Genomic DNA, 18,281 nt, shown 5'->3' on the forward strand with positions numbered 1-18,281 from the left:
GGAGATACAGTTTCAATTCCCTGGAGGAGGAAATGGCAACCCACTCCAGTATTCTTGTCTGAGAAATCCCATGGACAGAGGAGCCTGGTGGACTACAGTCCTTGGGGTCACAAAGAGTCAGACACGACTGAGCAACTGTGCAAGCGTGCACCATGTTCGTAAGAGAGGACAGAATGATTCTTCCTCTGGCTGTGTGTGTGCCACTCCTATAGTGGTCTGGCCTGATAAAAGTACCTTCATCAGATCTTTAAGGGACAGAGGACTTGTCAGTATGGCTAATTCGTTGTTTGGGGGTGCAAAGAAAGAAAAGAGGAGCAACAGAAAGGCTAGACTCCCAGGTTCAGTGTTCAATGTCATTTTATTCACATATTCCCATGTTCTTTTCCCCTTCCTTCATAACCTTGCTGCCCAGGGGAGGGACATATCTTCCTTCATGCTGAGGAACCAGGGAACAGACTTTGGGCAGGTAAATCAGGGGAGCGGAGAGTTAGAACAGGTTAGTGGCTGGGACGATGTTCTGGTTAAGGAGATTAGTGTCCCCTATAATGAGAGACAGAGAAGGCACTTGTCTCCCACACAGCTCTGAAGACCAGGCTCCTTTGGGCAAAAGGGCAAGATTCTGGCATGTGGGCCAATGCTCTCAGCTTGAAGCAAGAAGCCAGCTTTGAGGGACAGTGGGTGCTGAGCCAGGCAGTGCCCTGTGGTCTTCCCCACATTGAGAAGGGAAAGGGAAGCACCACGGAGGATAGATACCCCCAACTGAGGTAGGAGAAGGGGGCTTGTGTCTGGGGGTCCAGAGAGAAAGGCTAACCAGGAACTCAATTGCTCCCTGATGAGGGGCCTGGGAATCAGGGATCCCGGAGCTCCACTGGTGCCCTTCTCCCCATCAAAAAGCTATCAAGTGCTTTAGGAGCCTTCCTGATTTTCTATAGGTAGGTCCTATGAAAACAATACCCCTTATTTGATCATTGAGAGGCACTTTGAGGCGGGTACACAGAAGGCTATTTGGGTAATGGCCCTCCTTGGTTTGGTTTGAAGGGAATTAGGGAGTCAGTTACTTTAGGGACCAGGACACCTCTATTACTGGACAGAGGTAGGTACTCATACTTCCATTCCTCTCCTTTCCCCACAAGAGTCCTCTCTATCTGTCCCTGAAACATATCCCTACAGGGCTGGTCTGGGTTGGAGCACAGATTCCATGCCCAAGTCCAAGAGGTGGGGAAGTCTGTGTGTGGATTCTGTGGGCCCAGGCCCTGCCCACCTAGTGTTCCCAGGCCCTTGTTCCCAGGGTGAGGGCATCAGTGGAGGTTTAGGCTCAGGTCTGGGTGGGTGGAACCAGAAGGTGCAGTGAGGGGGACAGTGGAACCACAGTCAGAATCCAGGTCCAGGACAGTGTGGGGAGCGGTGGCCTGGGTGCCTGGTCCTAGCTGGCGCTCTCGAAGGCTCTGGAAATAACTCTGAAGGGGCAGGGCAGACAGGGCAGAAGAAAGGGCCTGGATCAGAACCCACCCTCCCTGACCATCCCCCTGTGCCTTCTGCCCCAGGCCCAGGGCAGCCCCCACGCCTCCACTCACTGGAGCCAGACTGTCGGCAGGGTTCCGTGTGCTGGCAGGGAGCTGGCGCCTGTAGCTACCCTCACAGAGCCCTGCCCCAGGGGAGGTCCGGTGCCACTTGGCCTCCTGATGACGGATTCGAAGGAGCTGGAGATGCCTTCGCTGGTGGCTCAAGACCACTGCTTGGGAGGGGACAATACAGACTCAGGGAGGCCTCTTTAGACTCTGAAACCCACCCCCAAATACACTCATACTCTAGAGAAACCCATTTGCTTATGTCTCTCAAACCTCATCCCCCTCCCAGTTATTCTAAAGAAACTTTTCTTTGGAATCCTCCTACTCTTCCCTTCTGACTTCCCTGAGATCTTCCTTTCCTTCCACATCAGTCCCCAGTAACTCTTCCCTACTCCCCAACCTCCCGACAATTTCTCTTCTCATTCTTACCCAGACTTTTGACTCCTCCAACTCTAACTTTTTTTCAGTGGCCTGCCTCAGACACCTTAGAGGTGTATCTTTTGCCTCTATCTTTTGCCCTCAGGTGTATTTTCCCCCTTCACCTCTTTAAGTCTGGGAACCAGGGACATAGGTTGTCTGCTGTCTATACCACGGTGGTAACTCACCATTGGTGTGGCCTCCATGTTCCTCATCCATGAGCTTCCACTGGGCCAGGGCCCCAAGGGCCCCCAGGGCTGGCCAGGTCCCCAGCAAGACCCAGCTATACCAGCAGAGAGGAGGCAAGGCTGGAAGTGCCTGCAAGCGTTGGCCCAGCCGACTGCCCAGTGCCAGCCCCTCCAGGAAGTAGTCAGCACAGGCCACCAGCACTGCAGCACCCAGCAGGGCTGTGCCCAGAACTGTGAATGGACGTGGCCACCGAAGTGTGAACAGGGCTCCCAGCAGTGCCAGCCCCACCAGCCCCCCAGCTGGTACCCAGGCTGAAGGTGGTTGGTAGATGGGCTCCGTGCCCAGCAGGACCCCAGCGCCCAGGGTTAGGCCTAGTAGGAGACCAGTCAGGAAGAGCCCGACACTGCGAACCAGCATGGTCACCAGGCCGCAGAGCAGTCCGATGCCGAGCGCAATGCCCGCGCTCACCTCCAGGCTCAGCTGTGTCTCTAGCACTCGCTCCTTATGGCACAGCAGGAAGATCACCAGGGCTCCTGACAGCAGGCCTGAGAGAAACATCACTGCCTTGAAGCAGCGGTAGCCTGGGAAGGGAGGCAGGAGGCAATGAGAGGCAGAAAGGGCTGGGTGGGGGAAGATCGACAGGGCTGGGCTCTGATGACTCAGAAGGGATAGGAATGGCTAACCAGAGGAGCAGAAGTCAGGAGCAGCACCCCCAGGGACCTCAAGGCCAAGGGCAGAAAGGGATCATCTTAGTGAGGGCAGGGACTTTTCAGGAACTGTGAGGGGATGGGAGAGCAAATCAGGAGGTAAGATGGATGAATTGAGGGGAATAAGTATAGAGAAAAGGTTTTGTCCTTTCAGGGATGGTAGATGGGAAGAAATCAGCGCAGGCTAATTCAGGTTACTGGGGAATGGAATTTTGAAGTAGGAGGAAGGGGAGGGAAAATGATAGTTGCTAGGGGTCAGAGCTGAAGGAGTGGGCGTGTGGGGGATGGAAGAAGAGCTGGCGAGAGCGGCACTGGATGCACTGAAGGTAGATATCCCCCGACAGAGGAGTAGAGGTGGCTCAGGAGCAAAGGAGAAAGCCGGCGTCATCTCTGAGGGTGACAGTCTTGGGCAGCTGCCCCCCAGAACCCTGGCCCCGCCCTCACCGAAGCAGCAGTAGATGATTCCAAAGCAGCAGCAAAGGGCACACACCAGGGCGGGTGCCAGGTCAGGATTGTCCTGGGGTTGCAAGACACATCTCAGGTCTGGAGGCTCTGGGAGTTGTTGGTTAAAGGGCCTGGGGTCAGAGGTCATGGCCAGGGGCAGCAAGGCTTCCTCCATGGCCGAAGAGAAGGTTGTCACAGAGGGGAAGATCAGTGTCAGCTCCTCTCATCCATCCATGAATGTCTTGAGGGGGCTGGGAAACCTGCAAGGGGGTAAGGGGACAGGAACTCAGGTGCCCATGAACCTCGAGGATGCCCTTCTTTTAAAGAAAAGCCAACTTCAGGATGGAACTTGGTTCTGCTGGGGAAACTGAAGAAAGCTACAGGAAAGGGATGAGAGAGGTCAGCTGTCTATCACCCTCTAAAACAAGGACCTTAAGTGGAACTTCAAATCTTAACAGGTAATGAGTCTTGGCTCCCTGGCTTTTCAGGGTGGGGTGGGAGGAGTAGGAAGTTCTCCATCTGTGGAAGGGGGTACTGCAGGCTAAAGGCTCAGTAGCCTGTTCCAGTTGAAAAGAAAGCTTGTCCCATCTACGGCTGGGACTCAAAATCATCCCACTGGACGGGGAAGGGTGGAGTTAGTAGAGGGGGGAGGAGAAGGAAGAGGAGAGAATGAGTCATGGTGGGGGTCTCCCAACAGCTGCTCCAACCCCAGAGAGGGAAGAGGGAAAAAAATCAGACACCAGAAGAGGAATCAAATAGAGACAGTAACTGACACTTTGTCAGGGTTGGGAAGCCTTGCCTTCAGGTGGAGATAGGGTTATTGGGGGAAGGTGTCCATCCAGCCACAGTCCAATTCCCACCCATCCCTCATGGACTAAGCAGGCGCCTTGCTCACAGGCATCTCACATCCTCCCCTCAGGACACTGGTGGGACTCTTTCTACCTTTCCCTTTCCCTGTGGTGTCAGGGCTGCCAGTGGGATTTGAACTCAGTTCCTGAAAGGAGAACACCAAGGAGGGGCTGGCATTGGGGGCACTAAAGGAATGGGGTAGAGTAGGTGCAGGCACTTCCTTTCAGCTGCCTTCTTTTGGATATCAAGATCTTAACAGGCAGGGAGGGGACTTGGCTTGGGGAGTCCCTGGGGCTCCTCTCCTCAATTCTTGGAAGTCTGGGGACCCTATTCAAGGAGAGATTGGGGAGGGGGTGTTAACTACTCACCACCCTGTCAGGGCTGAGGAAAGGAGGGGGTAGACGTGCTTCCCTAGACCCCCAGCTGCATCCCTGCCCAGAGTCTTAGGCGTCCGGGTGGCTGTCAGGCGTGGGCACCCCTACAGCCACTCTGTTCTTTGCTCCCTAAACTCTTGCAAGTCGTATCGCAGCCCAAGCCCCAGTGAGCTAAAAGCAACCAGCTTGGGGGGTGGAGGAAGGGGACAGGGTGTGTGTGTGTGTGTGGGGGGGGGTGACATCACGGGGCGGGACCCTCCAAATCTTTTCCCTGTGTGTGTGGGGGGGGACCCAATTTGCCTACTGCTCTAGGCTGGGATCAGAGACCCCCAGCCATAGCCGGGAGGGGTTTTTGGGGAACCGCAAGAGAGTTGGGGAATGGTCTCTGAATACCTATGTGCTGACTCAGCAACTCGAAACTTTCAAATCCCTTACTGGTGTCCCAGCGCCCCCCTACTCCGGCTTGGTTTCTTCCACTTCCCAGAGAATTGGAGTATTGTCTCCTGGAGAACTTGGTGGTCCGGATCGGGGACCCCAGGAAGGGGCTCTTACTGATCTGGGGCGCCGGCGAGGGGTTCAAGGGTAGAAAAACTTGCGGAGCAAGTCAGGGGTCTGGAAGGGGGACTAACGAAGAGGCGTTTGCAGAGCAGGGGACCGACAGAGGGTACCCAAGCCGGGTCTGCGTGGGGGCGGGGGCGCTTGTCAGCGTCGACCAAACATCTTGGTATGCAAACGAGATGCAAAGAAGCACACAGATAAGGGCAGTGTTTTTTGGCACTCCGCTCGGCTACTAAGCCCAGTGGAGCCACGCTCCCAGTCCTCCGGCCCGCTTCTTGACGGGGCCTGAGAGCTGCACCCAGAAGGGCGGATCCGGGCCGTGGGAGCTACAGTTGTACAAGGCAGTTCGCCAGCTGGGTCAGGCGCTGGGGGGGCCGAGGGTTGCTGGGAAAGAAGGGGCAGCAAAGGAGGTCCAGGGCGGGGGCAGGCCCGGGGCGTCCTCCCCTCCGCTCCACCCCCGCATGATACCAAAAGGCCTCCGTCCTCGTTACAGGCAGCAGGGAAGGGATCAGTGCGGTGGTTTCTCTACGTTCTCTGATTTTGTCTGCAAGGGAAACAGACTGGGCTCGGTGGCTTTCCTCTATCTCCTGGACTCAGCAAAGCCCAAGAACACAGCCAGAGGAACCCTGAGAATCTGCTCCCAGTCCGCAGGCACTGCTGCAGCGCCCGCTTGCTCCGCTTCCGGTGGAGCAACCTTCGGGGACTCCAGTTCAGCACGCGGAGGGCGGCAGCAGAGGGCCCTTTAAAGGGCGGGGCCAGCGCTTCCCCAGGACCACCTCCTCTGGTTCTACTTAGCCTGTGGGACTGGCTTGCACCTCGGCAGACCGCGTTTACTTTTCCTTCCCGTGTCTTCCCTGGTGACCTCGGAAGTGGAAGTAGACGCGAATCGGCTGCCGCGGCGGGGACGGAAGGCGGAAGCAGAGCGTGAGCGGGAGGCGGAGCCGGGGGAGCTGCTCTCGTAGCTCCCCCTGGCCCTCGGCCCAGCTGCTCGAGGGGGAGGAGTTACCGCCACTCTTCGGTATGTTACCTTGATCCCTTTTACCCAGCTCGAGGGTTAACGGGTTGACTCTGTCAGGGGCAGTCTCAAGCTCCGCCCCCAGATATTCCTGAAGGGCCGCACGGTCCCCACCCTTTTCTGGCAGCCTGCGGCCCCCTTTCCGGTCGTCTTTCCCTTTTTCCTAAGAGTGACCCCAGGACCACACCCTTTGCGGTACCTCCCTTTTCCCCTGTTTCAGGGTTATAGCTTTCTGGGGAAAGAAAAAATAATAAGGGAGCTTGGAGGAGTTGGGGGGAGGGAGCAGCGTTGCCGTTAAATGTAGTATTGGCTTTATTGCTTAGTGATGAATGCCCCCGAATTTTTAAAACAAGGGAGGTGGGTGCATTCAATATATACCCAATTTAAGATTATTTAACCTTTTTGTTGGTCCTATCCTTGATTATCCCCACTTGATACTTTTGTTACAGGCGTCAGAAGTCACCATGATGGCTGTGACTTAAAATCCTCAGGAAGCCCCGGGGTCATGGCCCAGAAGCACCCCGGAGAAGGAGGGTTGTGTGGAGCCCACCACAGTGGTGGTGCCTCCCTCAGGACTTTAGGACCCTCTGTGGACCCTGACATACTTTCATTCTCAGGACTCAGGGACTCAGCGGGGCCTGCTCCTAATGGTACCCGCTGCCTCACAGAGCACTCTAGTCCTAAGTACACACAGCCCCCAAATCCAGCCCACTGGTCGGATCCAAGCCATGGACCCCCAAGGGGTCCAGGACCCCCTCTGGCTGAAGAGGACCCTGATCAGAGTGAGGCATCTTCAGAAGAGTCAGGAGTGGACCAGGAACTCTCAAGAGAGAATGAAACTGGGTACCAGGATGATGGGAACTCTTCTTTCCTTTCCATTCCATCTACTTGTAACTGCCAGGGAACCCCTGGAATCCCTGAAGGGCCTTACTCTGAGGGAAGAGATAGCTCTTCTAGCAACTTTTGCCACCATTGTACCTCTCCAGCTTTGGGGGAAGATGAAGAGTTGGAAGGGGAATATGATGAAGAGGAACCTCTTAAGTTTCCCAGTGATGTTTCACGTGTGCCCAGTGAAAAGAAACCTGCACCCCGGAGACAACGGCACCGTGTTCCAGCCAAGGAGGACACTCGGGAGGGTGGACGAAGAGATCCCAGATCCCCTGGTAGACATCGGCTGGGCCGGAAACGGAGTCAGGCAGATAAACGCAGAGGACTGGGATTGTGGGGAGCAGAGGAACTGTGTCAGCTTGGACAGGCAGGCTTCTGGTGGCTGATCGAACTGCTAGTATTAGTAGGGGAGTACGTGGAGACTTGTGGCCATCTCATCTATGCATGCAGGCAGCTGAAAGGCAGTGATCTGGACCTTTTACGTGTCTGGGTGGGAGTGTGGGCAGGGCGGCTGCGGGGCTGGGCGCAGGTGATGTTCCAGTTTCTGAGCCAGGGGTTTTGCTATGGGGCAGGGCTGTTCACCCGTTTTCTTAGGCTTGTGGGTGCTTTGCTGCTCCTGGCTCTGGCCCTTTTGTTGGGCTGTTTACAGTTGGGCTGGCGGTTTCTGGTAGGATTGAGTGACCGGCTAGGCTGGAGGGGTAAAGCCACCTGGATCTTCTCTTGGCTGGCTTCTCCCACCTGGCAGCGTTGCCTGATTCTGCTGAGAGAGAGCAGGCCCTGGCAGCAGCTGGTAAGAATAGTTCAGTGGGGTTGGCTGGAGTTACCTTGGGTCAAACAGAGGACCAATAGGCAGGCGAATGCACCTGTAGCTGGTGGTCGTTACTGCCAGCCTGAAGAGGAAGTGGCTCGACTCTTGACCATGGCTGGGGTTCCTGAGGATGAGCTAAACCCTTTTCACGTGTTGGGGGTTGAAGCCACAGCATCAGATGTTGAACTGAAGAAGGCCTATAGGCAGCTGGCAGTGATGGTGAGTACCCCTCTCTCTTTCCAGTTCTTTGTTCCCATATTTTATTTTCCATTACAATTTTTAGGTGGAGTGGAGGAAGGGACGGAGATGGCAATGGCAACCCACTCCAGTATTCTTGCCTGGAAAATCCCATGGATGGAGGAGTCTGGTAGGCTGCAGTCCATGGGGTCGCTAAGAGTCGGACATGACTAAGCGACTTCATTTTCACTTTTCACTTTCATGCATTGGAGAAGGAAATGGCAACCCACTCCAGTGTTCTTGCCTGGAGAATCCCAGGGACGGGGGAGCCAGGTGGGCTGCTGTCTATGGGGTTGCACAGAGTCAGACACGACTGAAGCAACTTAGCAGCAGCAGCAGAGGAAGGGAGAGTAGAAAATCAACTTGAAGATGAAAATTATCTTAAATTCTCAGGAAAGAATTGTAAAGGGGATCTGACTTTCCCTTAAAGTTTTGTATCATGAAATTCTTTTTCTCAATGAAAATAAATGAACCTGGTATAGTAGACAGTGCTGGACTCATTCACCTGGAATATCCAGGTGAAGTCCCTCCGAGTAGGTTGGAGAAGAGGCCTAGTCAGAACGCTTATCAGTTCCTCCTGAACAAATGAGGGGTTTCTGAACACAGGGAAATACAACTGTCTTCCTAGTGAGGCAAGTGTGGGAAGATTGAGAGAGTACATGTGAGTGATTATTCCAGGACCAGGTGAAAGAAAAGCTATTTCAAGACCAACAACCAGGTTGGGAAAGGGAAGGCGAATGGGACATAAATCTTGGAGAGCCATGTATGTATGTATGTCATACACGAAAATGTTGGTGATTAGGTAGGATATAGGTGGTTGTGACTTAAATGCTTGAGGGAAATGGTTTAATACAAGCATGCAATCAAATTGCTTTTAGAAGTAGATATTTGATATTTTTAGATATGATTGTTACTGCTATTTCTGTACAAGTAAAACTGTTAGGAATATAAGTGAGTTCTGCATGCTAAGTCGCTTCATTCGTGTCTGACTCTTTGCGACCCTAGGGACTGTAGCCTGCCAAGCTTCTCTGTCCATGGGATTCTCCAGGCAAGAGTACTGGAGTGGGTTGCAAGTCCTCCAGGGGATCAAACTTGCATTTTGAAATCTCCTGTACTGACAGGCGGATTCTTTACTACTAGCGCCACCTGGGAAGTCCATGACTATAAGTAATGTGTGTAAATTGCATTGGAGGACTATTTGAGTGTATGGAACTTGACTGGTAAAATACCAGTGTGCAGATTACCTCAGTGGTTGCACGACATGAAAGAGGAATGGGCAACCAGAGTTTCCATTAACCATTTTAGGTACAATAAAATACCAGACCTGAAACTTACCAGATAACTAAATTAGTTTGGTGGGAAATACATACCCCTTATTGGATGGCCTGGGTTATTCTGAGAGTGAGGAACAGTGTTCACACTCAAATCGTTACTAACGGTAGAGGTCTTTTCTCACCTTCATGTCTTTTAGCAGATTTTGTCTCTTGGGGAATGTCATTCAAAATTTCTCATTTTCAACTTACTTTATTGAAGTAAAGTTCCCTGAACCTTAGTAAAACTGTCCCACAACCTGAAGTTACCCCCTTGTTCTTGGCCAGAGTATCTGTGGGCTCTTTTTGGCCAAGCCATGTGGCATGTGGGATCTTAGTTCCTTAAGATTGAAGCAGGGATTGAACCTGCACCCTTGCATTGGAAGCACAGTCTTAACCACTGGACGACCAGGCAAGTCCCTGTAGTTTTTTATACAGCCTCTCACTGCCCTTATTAGGCCCTAACATGACCATTACTCGCATTCTGTAAGCTTGGGGATATGAGAGAGATGACAGCATTCTGCAAGAGACTAGCTTTATCTGTTTTTGGTGCATGAGGATGGGAAAAATCAGGGAACTGTAGGAAGTGAGAATATTATTTGTCTTGGAGAAAAGGCTGAAAAGTGGATTAAAAACCTGAGGGTCATGGTATGTTATTTCACACCTGGAACAGAAAGGCAAACCATTGTAGGAAGTTTTGAGTAGATATGAGAATTTGAGGATTGTTGGAACTCTATGACTGACAACAAAGTTAAAATATAAGAGTTAAGTATGTGTGGCAGGGTGATCAACCATCCTTGTTTGCCTGAAATTGAAAGGTTTCCTGAAACATGAAATTTAAAGGCTAGAACTGGGACAGTTCCAGGCACACTAGAGTGGTAGGTCACCATAGTGCCAGATTCTCTGTATTCTGCTTCATGTGTATTCTCATTTAATACTAACAGTCCACGATAGATAAAATAGTCTAGGTCATGAAGCTAATGAGCAGTAGAGGCAGAACTTAAACACAGATCTATCTGCAGAGCCAGAGCAATTAACCATTAAGCTATATTGATTCTTCAAAAGGGTGTTAAATAGGAAGTTATCAACAATAACCTGTTGATATGAGGTTATTTTGACTCAAGATGGGGAGAGGGTTGGAATGGATATGTAATGAAATCTGTTTTGGTAGGTTCATCCTGACAAAAATCATCATCCTCGTGCTGAGGAAGCCTTCAAGGTTTTGCGGGCAGCTTGGGACATTGTCAGCAACCCTGAAAGACGGAAGGAATATGAGATGTAAGTTGGAGCTAGGAAATTATCAGGTAGGGTAAATGAATAACCTTCAATAGCAGAGATCCCTGGACTTACAGATGAAGGCTCTCCGAGGCAGAGGAGGTGGCTTGTCTAGCTGGCCAAGGGCCTCAAGAGGCCAATAGACCTGTCTCCCTTTGTCCCTCACTCAATATCCTGACTTACATAACTTTTTTTCTCTCAGGAAACGAATGGCAGAAAATGAGCTGAGCCGGTCAGTGAATGAGTTTCTGTCCAAGCTGCAAGAAGCAATGAATACGATGATGTGCAGCCGATGCCAGGGAAAGCATAGGTATGATTTAAATAGGACAGGACTGGGACAGCCAGTTTGGGGACTGGTGACCAAAAACATTCCTTGTATCATTGGTAGTTGTGGGATCCAGATGGTAAATAAAAAGACCCTGACTTTCTACTTTTGCCATATTGTCAAGAGATTGAAGATGTGAATTACCAAGAAGACAAGATAGTATTTCTGGCTTTAAGATAGGTTGAGGGCAGGGCGTACGTAGGCATACATAACAACTGAGTGGTGGTAATTTTAGATGTTTGTCAGTAATCCTACTTGTCAGCCAATGAGACATCAGTAATGATGAGACTGTAGCAATGCTCTAGGTAGTCTTAACGTATTATTAAGGAACTGTTCTTTTGTTGAATTTCAGGAGGTTTGAAATGGACCGGGAACCTAAGAGTGCCAGATACTGTGCTGAGTGTAATAGGCTGCATCCTGCTGAGGAAGGTGACTTTTGGGCAGAGTCAAGCATGTTGGGCCTCAAAATCACCTACTTTGCGCTGATGGATGGAAAGGTGTATGATATCACAGGTATACTTCTGTCCTCTGGAAGTATGGGCTCATATATCCTCAAAACTGTGATATTTTGGCTAATTGTCTCTCATGCTTGCAGAGTGGGCTGGATGCCAGCGTGTGGGAATCTCCCCAGATACCCACAGAGTCCCTTATCACATCTCATTTGGTTCACGGATGCCAGGCACCAGTGGGCGGCAGAGGTAGGTGGTGTTTCTCTCAACCATCTATCCACTGTTCTAGTTCTGAATATGGTTTCCAATGACATGCTATTTAGGACATGTAGGTGTCTCACCATTTAAGTGTTTGGGACCTGACTCAGTATGTCTTTAACATATGTATAAGTAGATGAACTAGATAGCCATTTGACTCCAGTATCTCTTTCCTCATCATGCCTTGTTTTCCTCTCAGAGCTACTCCAGATGCCCCTCCTGCTGACCTTCAGGATTTCTTGAGCCGGATCTTTCAAGTACCCCCAGGCCAGATGTCCAACGGGAACTTCTTTGCAGCTCCTCAGCCCGGCCCTGGGGCCACTGCAGCCTCCAAGCCCAACAGCACAGTACCCAAGGGAGAAGCCAAACCGAAGCGGCGGAAGAAAGTGAGGAGGCCCTTCCAACGTTGACACCCCTTCTCTTTCCTCCAATCAATGTCAGGGAGTCAAAAGGGCTGTGTACAGCACCAGATGGAGTTTGATTTGTTTATTTTTAAATATTTAAAAAAGGGAAAATTTTAAGCTCCAATTGTTCACTTAGTACTTTTAGGAAGCCCTGGAACCACTCTCCCTCCTCCACCAGCACCCAGGAACTGAATCTTGTCTTCTGACAATACCAAAGAAGTAGGGGATGTCTAGAACAAAGAACCTGGGGCCTGGACCTGGGCTGGACGGTATCTCCCATAGTGTGGGAACTGGGTATTTCCCTGGGGTCTGTATGCCTTTATCTTGTCTTTTGCTTCTTACAGCAGGTGACACTCTCCCCTGACCCCCAAACGACTCTGTCTTATTTCTTGACTCATTTCAGGAGGGAGCCCCCTCCTTTGCCCCAGTATACTAGTTAAAAGAACAAGAAAGCATGTAACCCTAATTATAGGAGATACGTAAGAGTTCAGAGTGTGGGAACTCTCACCTTGTGGGTAATCACCCAACTTCATGCTTGTTGCTGCAGGGATGGCCAAAACTAATAATTTTTAAAAAACAAGATTCATGCCCTCTGCCCTTGGGTGAGGGGGAAGGGTAAAGGGGCTCCCGGCAGCCCCCTTATGATCCAAGGGTTTGTATTTTTTTAAGTTTGTTCATATTTGTATGTACATATCTATTTAAAGCCAGGGGATTATCTTTCTATAAATACGTAACTGGCAACCTGTATCTTCCCTCTCTTCTTTGCCCATATAGCTGGAGCCCTTTTTCTCATTTGAGAATCTTTTCCTTCCTAAGTGTTAGAGTAAAGGGCACCTCCTGCTGGACCAAGGGAGGGGGATAAAAAAAATACCTTGAAATGTTGTAGTTCTGTAAGTCAGTCATTGTTGCATCTTTCTTCTCTGGCTTTATGAAGACATCTCCCTACCCTTACTGCTGACCAAACTGTAGCCATATATGAAAAAAATTATCTTTATTATAAGGAAAACACAGTAAAACAGAGCTGGAAGGTGGTGGGAGTGGATGATAGGGAAAACCTTAATCAACCAAAAAGCTGCCCAAGCATGGCTTCCTGCTGTGGAGGAGAGTGATTTGCCCCTTACCTCACCTGTCTTTCCTGATTCAAAGAAACTTGCTCCTAGCAGGGTGGGGCCCAGGGGACCCCATTTTCCAATGAAAATTTGTGAAAGTTTGCATTTCCAGTGGGGGCGTTTGGGAAAGGCTGCATAGTTCTCAGGCTGTATAGAGAAAGGAGGGATGTTACAGCCCTTTGTTCCAACGTCCCCAGCCCCATCTCTCAGTATTTGTTGATGCCAAAGAGACGAACCCCATGAAACTGGGGCAACTTGGGCAGCAGTACGCTAAGCAGTGAGGCTGTGTTGATGAGGAAGTGAGCAGCATCATATTTGGTGTAGAAGCTGGCCAGGAGGTATCTGGGGAGAGAAGAAATCGGTTGAATGAAGTTGGCCTTCCCTATCCATATCCAGGCCTTTCCAGCGACTTTCTTTTCTATTTTAAATAACCAGTTTTACTGCATGCAGTCCTAGCATATCTAAAAATATTTCAGCTATATTAACAATATTTACTTTGGGGTTGGGGAGATAATCAGCACCTTTAACTGGAGATTTATAAATTTGTGCTTTTTAAAAAAAAAACTTTTTAGTGACAGGTGGCAAATGACAGCTGAAGCAGTTTTAGCCTGTGTGACTGTTAGAATCCTTTTTCCTACCACTTCTCACAGATTTACATCAGTTCTGCCTTTATTCACTTCTTTGGAAGTATAAAATAACTTGTTTTATCTTTTCTTAGTCCTTTCTCCCGGAGAAGGCAATGCCAACCCACTCCAGTACTCTTGCCTGGAAAATCCCATGGATGGAGGAGCCTGGTGGGCTGCGGTCCATGGGGTCGCTGCGAGTCAGGCACGACTTAGCGACTTCACTTTGACTTTTCACTTTCCTGCATTGGGGAAGGAAATGGCAATCCACTCCAGTGTCCTTGCCTGGAGAATCCCGGGGACGGGGGAGCCTGGTGGGCTTCTGTCTGTGGGGTCGCACAGAGTCGGACACGACTGAAGCGACTTAGCAGCAGCAGCAGCAGTGCCTTCTCCATTCTCCTACCATCAAGGAGGCAGCAAGTAATGCTTGCTTACTGTCTTCTACTTTTTACTTTTCTCACTAGATTTAGAGCTAATGTATCTTCACAGGGTCTAGGTGAGTAGAAGTCCACTGTTTTTAAAGGTTCCCTGTGGACCTCTGTACCTGGCTTTTGAAGCATCTCCCCTATTTCCCCCTGGACTCACAGTACAATGGGAGAGATGCTGAGGAATTTTCGGGAAGAGGTAAATTGGAGCCCGTAGTCCATCTGTTCCCAGTGTGTCAGTAGCCGAGCCTTTCCTTGGTCAGGGGTCTCAAAGGGTGTCCCTTTCACCGTATGTAAGAAGACATACATAACCTGGGAGGAGGGAATGGGACAGTGTGAGGTACCAGAGCATAAAGTAGTCCCTCAGCTGAGATCCCAAAAGGAAGACAGAAATCCCAAGTAATTGTTTTTGGTTGGGAAAAGCCTGGGGTGGGTAAAGGGGCATGGTTTAGTGCTCACCAAGTTATGGATGACGTTGGTCAGTGTCCAGACAACAGGAATGCTGAAGAAGGGGATGCTGAGTAGAACCACATGCAGCAGTCCTACCAAGATGATGTAGGCCAGCCAGATGCCCCGGCTATTCATCACGCGAGTGTTGGGGTTTACTTCGCTGTGTGCCACCCCCACATTCATCCTACCACAGTGGGGGATCAGGCAGGAGACCAACTTAATTTCCTCTCCACCCTTCTTGGAGTCCGTTTTTCCAAGTTGTCTCCTGAGTAGCCCAAATCCCCCGGACTTTATTGGGAATGAAAGAACTTAACCCATTACACACAAAGGAAAAACTGAAGACTTGGGGGAAAAAACAGAAGGCAAGATGAGCACTCTCTGTATGTTAGAGACATGATAATCTTTCTTCTGATCCTTACACTTCAACTGTAACTTGAAGGAGTAAGCATAGGCTTGGCGCACCTCAAGGAGCAAGGGTAACAGAAGTATCTCACTATCCTTAAGAAGTTAATAAGGAACCATGAAGACATTAGGTACACCCAAAATTACAGAAGAGGGTCATGGGAAACAAGGAACCACTAAGGAGGGATGAGGAGGTAAAGCTACCTTTTCTAATCTATACTCAGGTCAGTTCAATCACTCAGTTGTGTCCGACTCTCTGAGACCCCATGAACTGCAGGATGCCAGGCTTCCCTGTCCATCACCAGGGAAGCCTGGCATCCTGGTCAAACTCATGTCCATCGAGTCGGCGATGCCAACCAGCCATCTCATCCTCTGTCGTCCCCTTCTCCTCTTGCCTTCAGTGTATCTTAGTCCCCACCTTTTCCTCTGGGGCTCCCCCGTCCTCTCATCTCCGTGGCATGTAAGCAGGCAGCTGCAAGAATGTGCCCAGGGCTTTTACATTGAACTAGGAAGGGACGTGAGCTGAGCGTCTCGAGAGGTGGAGCCCTAGTCCCGACTTCAGGGCGGCTCTGATCATCTGAACTTAGCCCTTTTAAAATCGTGCTTGCCCTTAAGTTGATGACGCCGGGTTAGGAAGCAGATCTGGCCCGCTCTCTACCTAAAATTCCCTAAACCCCAGTGATTTGAACTAGCCCCCTTGCTCCTCCCAGGCCCCCCTCTCCTTCATCGTCTTCCCTTAGGGTTGTCTTCAGCGCTCCTCTTCCGGTCTGTTGCTCGCCGCCGCTTCACTCACCCCGCTTGTTCGCCTCCCACCATTTTTCTAAGGACCCCTTCCCAGTCTCGGTAAACCTACCTGCCAGCTTCGGAAGCCCGTCCCGGTCGGGGTGCGGCGCTTGCTTCTACACCTGCAGTCTCCAGGAAGCAGCCTCCCCGCCCATCTGCGCTCTCCCTATTGGTGGAGCAAGGTCAGCGCCGCCACCACTCATTGGCTGGCGATCCGCCACGGGGACGCACAATTGGTCACTATTTCCGTCGTTCGGAAGGTGCCGAACCCGCCCTTCTCCAGGTCCCACCTTTTGAGAGAGGTGGGGAAAGCCGCTTGGAGGAGCGAGGGCGACGCCAGCTATTGACTAATGGAAAGAGTTGATAGTAAGAGGCGGGAGTAAGAGCTCCAACGATTGGCCGGCCGTGGCTGTAGGCGCCGAGGCGGGAGCTCCCGGAGGTGGAGGCCGCGGGTGGGGGCCTGGCGGAGTGGAGGGGTAACAAGATGGCGACTGAGACGGTGGAGCTTCATAAGCTGAAGGTATCGTGAGGCGGGGAAGGGCCGGGTCGGACTTTTCCGGAGACTAGATTTTGCTGGCGGGTTGGCGCCTTTTCCTTGAAGGTTCTTCTACTCCATTTTCTGGCTCCCGCCGTAGTTCTGTTCTTTTGTGCCTCCCTTCTTCCCCCACTACGCCTTTTCTCTTTTCCCATTTCTCCTCACGGTTTTACTGTATCCTTATTTGTTACTCGGCACCTTCCTCCACTGTGGTGTCGTCCGTCACCTCTCTACTGGGTTGTGGAAGTGCCTTCAACCTGTTCTACTCTCTTGTTTCTCGTCAAACTGCATTACGTCAGTGGTCCCCTCCTCTTGGCTCCGTGCGGAGCCCGGGACCCCTTTTTCTTCCCTGGGTTTGTGCTTTCCTGTCTGTTGTCCAAAGTGGAGATTCCCGGTAGCAAAGGATGGCAGCTTCGTTTATTTCTGTCTATCTAGGTCTCAGACTTGATCCAGAAAATGCTTCCGTTCCCCTATTTTAGATGGAGTGACGCCCCGGGGGCAAATTTGGAAACCTGAGGAGAGGCCTCCCCTTAGAGGCCTGGGCTTTAGGAGACTTTAAGAGGTAGTGAAGGCGCAGATACCCCAGATTGAAAAGTTTTCGAGTTCTCTCAACGCGGTTCTCCGCCTACCAGCCTTCCCCCCTACCCTGCGCCCCACCACCACAGAGACAAGTCACTCAGAACTGTAATATCCTGGGAAAACATTTCCAAGGTTAGGGTTACCTCTGTCCCATTTCATTTCGCGGGTAGACCCTGCATCTCTTGGTCTCACCACTGGGTGACACTCAATCACAGAAGACGTTTTAAGTTGTGTCTTGGGAATCTTGACAGCCTTTTCGTATTTAGATTATTTTCTTGGAACAAAAGAATGGGTTTTTTTGAGGGGGGTGGTAAATTAAGAGAATATCTCAAGTTGTCCGTTTGTGGTTTGACAAGCAGTTTTCCCATCACTTTTCAGTCATGTTTTGTTCACGTCCTGGGAACCTTTGACAAACCAGGTTGATTTGACCCACGCTGAAAACTGATTATTTAAAGTTTGATGAGCTTTAAAAAAAAAGTGTAAGGAGAGTAAGAGTAAAGAGAGAGAGGTCCTCTTAATCACATTAGTTGACACCAGTTAGACTTTCAGTGAAAGTTGATAGGTTTCTTACTCATGGAATCTAAGCTGTATTAGGGGGATTTTGTGTTAACCTGGAGTTACTGTTAACTTGGTACCGAAATGAGTAGATTGTATCAGTCGTCTGCTAAGAGAATAACAAGTAAAAAATTGAGCAGCTACTTCCATTATATGTATATTAACTTGTAAATAAGTACTACTATGTGTTATGTACTACTGTTTGTATGTTATGAAAGAAACACAGAAAAGGAATTTTTGAATGGAATAAAAAGGAAATACGAATGTAAGATCTAATGTTTTCTTCCTATATTAGTTCCATTTTTGAAACCCCTCGAGTAAGTCACTAGCCTTGTGACTTGCCTTCATAGGTTTTGTTTTGGTTTATGGAGTTCCACCTTCCATAAAAATTTGTATGTCAGTTCCAGGTTAAATCCGGTTTTGATTGGCTAATGTCCTCTGATCTGATTTCAGGTTATTATAGTCTTAGACAGCATGAGGCAGTCCTAATAGCCTAAAAAGGATTCACTCTTTTAATCATATTTGCTTGTCTTTGCTTTTTCTCTAGAGCACTTCTTAACCTTTTGGAGGTCACAGATATCTTTGAAACTCTGATGAAAGGTATGGACCTCTCCCCAGAAAAAGGCATGTACACATGACTTTGCATGCGATTTGAGGGGCTTCATAAAGTTACCTTGGAGCCCTGAGGAGTCCATGGACCTCTGGTTAAGAACTCATGCCTTTAATTCTGACTTCCAGGACAGTT

General features: G+C 50.2%; 4 protein-coding genes across 14 annotated transcripts in view; 2 read left to right on the forward strand and 2 right to left on the reverse strand.

The window, feature by feature from the left end:
- Positions 1 to 339: 339 nt before the first annotated feature.
- LOC133247739 (transmembrane protein 198-like) lies at positions 340 to 5,653 on the reverse strand. 7 transcript variants are annotated; one of them, XM_061416930.1, is made up of 5 exons: positions 5,575 to 5,653; positions 3,326 to 3,585; positions 2,174 to 2,755; positions 1,575 to 1,735; positions 340 to 1,457 (listed from the first exon to the last, which is right to left on the reverse strand). In XM_061416930.1, the coding sequence occupies exons 2-5, from the start codon at positions 3,498 to 3,500 to the stop codon at positions 1,299 to 1,301; spliced, it is 1,077 nt and encodes a 358-aa protein (XP_061272914.1). In that variant the 5' UTR covers positions 3,501 to 3,585; positions 5,575 to 5,653; the 3' UTR covers positions 340 to 1,298. The 7 variants fall into 7 exon arrangements, with proteins under 7 accessions (XP_061272914.1, XP_061272917.1, XP_061272916.1 ...); XM_061416933.1 differs by lacking the exon at positions 5,575 to 5,653 and adding an exon at positions 4,543 to 4,930 and having other exon boundaries at positions 1,575 to 1,732; positions 2,174 to 2,719; XM_061416932.1 differs by lacking the exon at positions 5,575 to 5,653 and adding an exon at positions 4,543 to 4,930 and having other exon boundaries at positions 2,174 to 2,719.
- A 393-nt stretch (positions 5,654 to 6,046) lies between these two features.
- Positions 6,047 to 12,822, forward strand: DNAJC14 (DnaJ heat shock protein family (Hsp40) member C14). 2 transcript variants are annotated; one of them, XM_061416921.1, is made up of 7 exons: positions 6,047 to 6,124; positions 6,571 to 8,036; positions 10,536 to 10,642; positions 10,842 to 10,949; positions 11,317 to 11,477; positions 11,560 to 11,662; positions 11,871 to 12,822. In XM_061416921.1, exons 2-7 carry the CDS (start codon positions 6,627 to 6,629, stop codon positions 12,079 to 12,081), a joined length of 2,100 nt encoding a protein of 699 aa, XP_061272905.1. In that variant the 5' UTR covers positions 6,047 to 6,124; positions 6,571 to 6,626; the 3' UTR covers positions 12,082 to 12,822. The 2 variants fall into 2 exon arrangements, with proteins under 2 accessions (XP_061272905.1, XP_061272906.1); XM_061416922.1 differs by lacking the exon at positions 6,047 to 6,124 and adding an exon at positions 6,189 to 6,316.
- A 229-nt stretch (positions 12,823 to 13,051) lies between these two features.
- On the reverse strand, positions 13,052 to 16,036 carry ORMDL2 (ORMDL sphingolipid biosynthesis regulator 2). Of its 3 annotated transcripts, XM_061416941.1 has the most exons (5): positions 15,938 to 16,020; positions 15,503 to 15,556; positions 14,692 to 14,866; positions 14,393 to 14,544; positions 13,052 to 13,526 (listed from the first exon to the last, which is right to left on the reverse strand). In XM_061416941.1, the coding sequence occupies exons 3-5, from the start codon at positions 14,863 to 14,865 to the stop codon at positions 13,391 to 13,393; spliced, it is 462 nt and encodes a 153-aa protein (XP_061272925.1). In that variant the 5' UTR covers position 14,866; positions 15,503 to 15,556; positions 15,938 to 16,020; the 3' UTR covers positions 13,052 to 13,390. The 3 variants fall into 3 exon arrangements, with proteins under 3 accessions (XP_061272925.1, XP_061272924.1, XP_061272926.1); XM_061416940.1 differs by lacking the exon at positions 15,503 to 15,556 and having other exon boundaries at positions 15,938 to 16,036; XM_061416942.1 differs by lacking the exons at positions 15,503 to 15,556; positions 15,938 to 16,020 and adding an exon at positions 15,289 to 15,471.
- A 74-nt stretch (positions 16,037 to 16,110) lies between these two features.
- Positions 16,111 to 18,281, forward strand: part of SARNP (SAP domain containing ribonucleoprotein) — a 49,893-nt gene continuing 47,722 nt past the window's right edge. Inside the window, exons 1-2 of one of the 2 annotated variants that reach the window (XM_061416938.1) lie at positions 16,142 to 16,387; positions 18,084 to 18,136. In XM_061416938.1, the coding sequence (XP_061272922.1) occupies positions 18,130 to 18,136 (7 nt within the window). In that variant the 5' untranslated portion in view covers positions 16,142 to 16,387; positions 18,084 to 18,129. Of the gene's footprint in view, positions 16,388 to 18,083; positions 18,137 to 18,281 lie in introns of both variants that reach the window. The other variant, XM_061416939.1, reaches the window with a different exon arrangement.

Source organism: Bos javanicus, chromosome 5, assembly GCF_032452875.1.
Source record: "Bos javanicus breed banteng chromosome 5, ARS-OSU_banteng_1.0, whole genome shotgun sequence".
Lineage (NCBI taxonomy): Eukaryota > Metazoa > Chordata > Mammalia > Artiodactyla > Bovidae > Bos > Bos javanicus.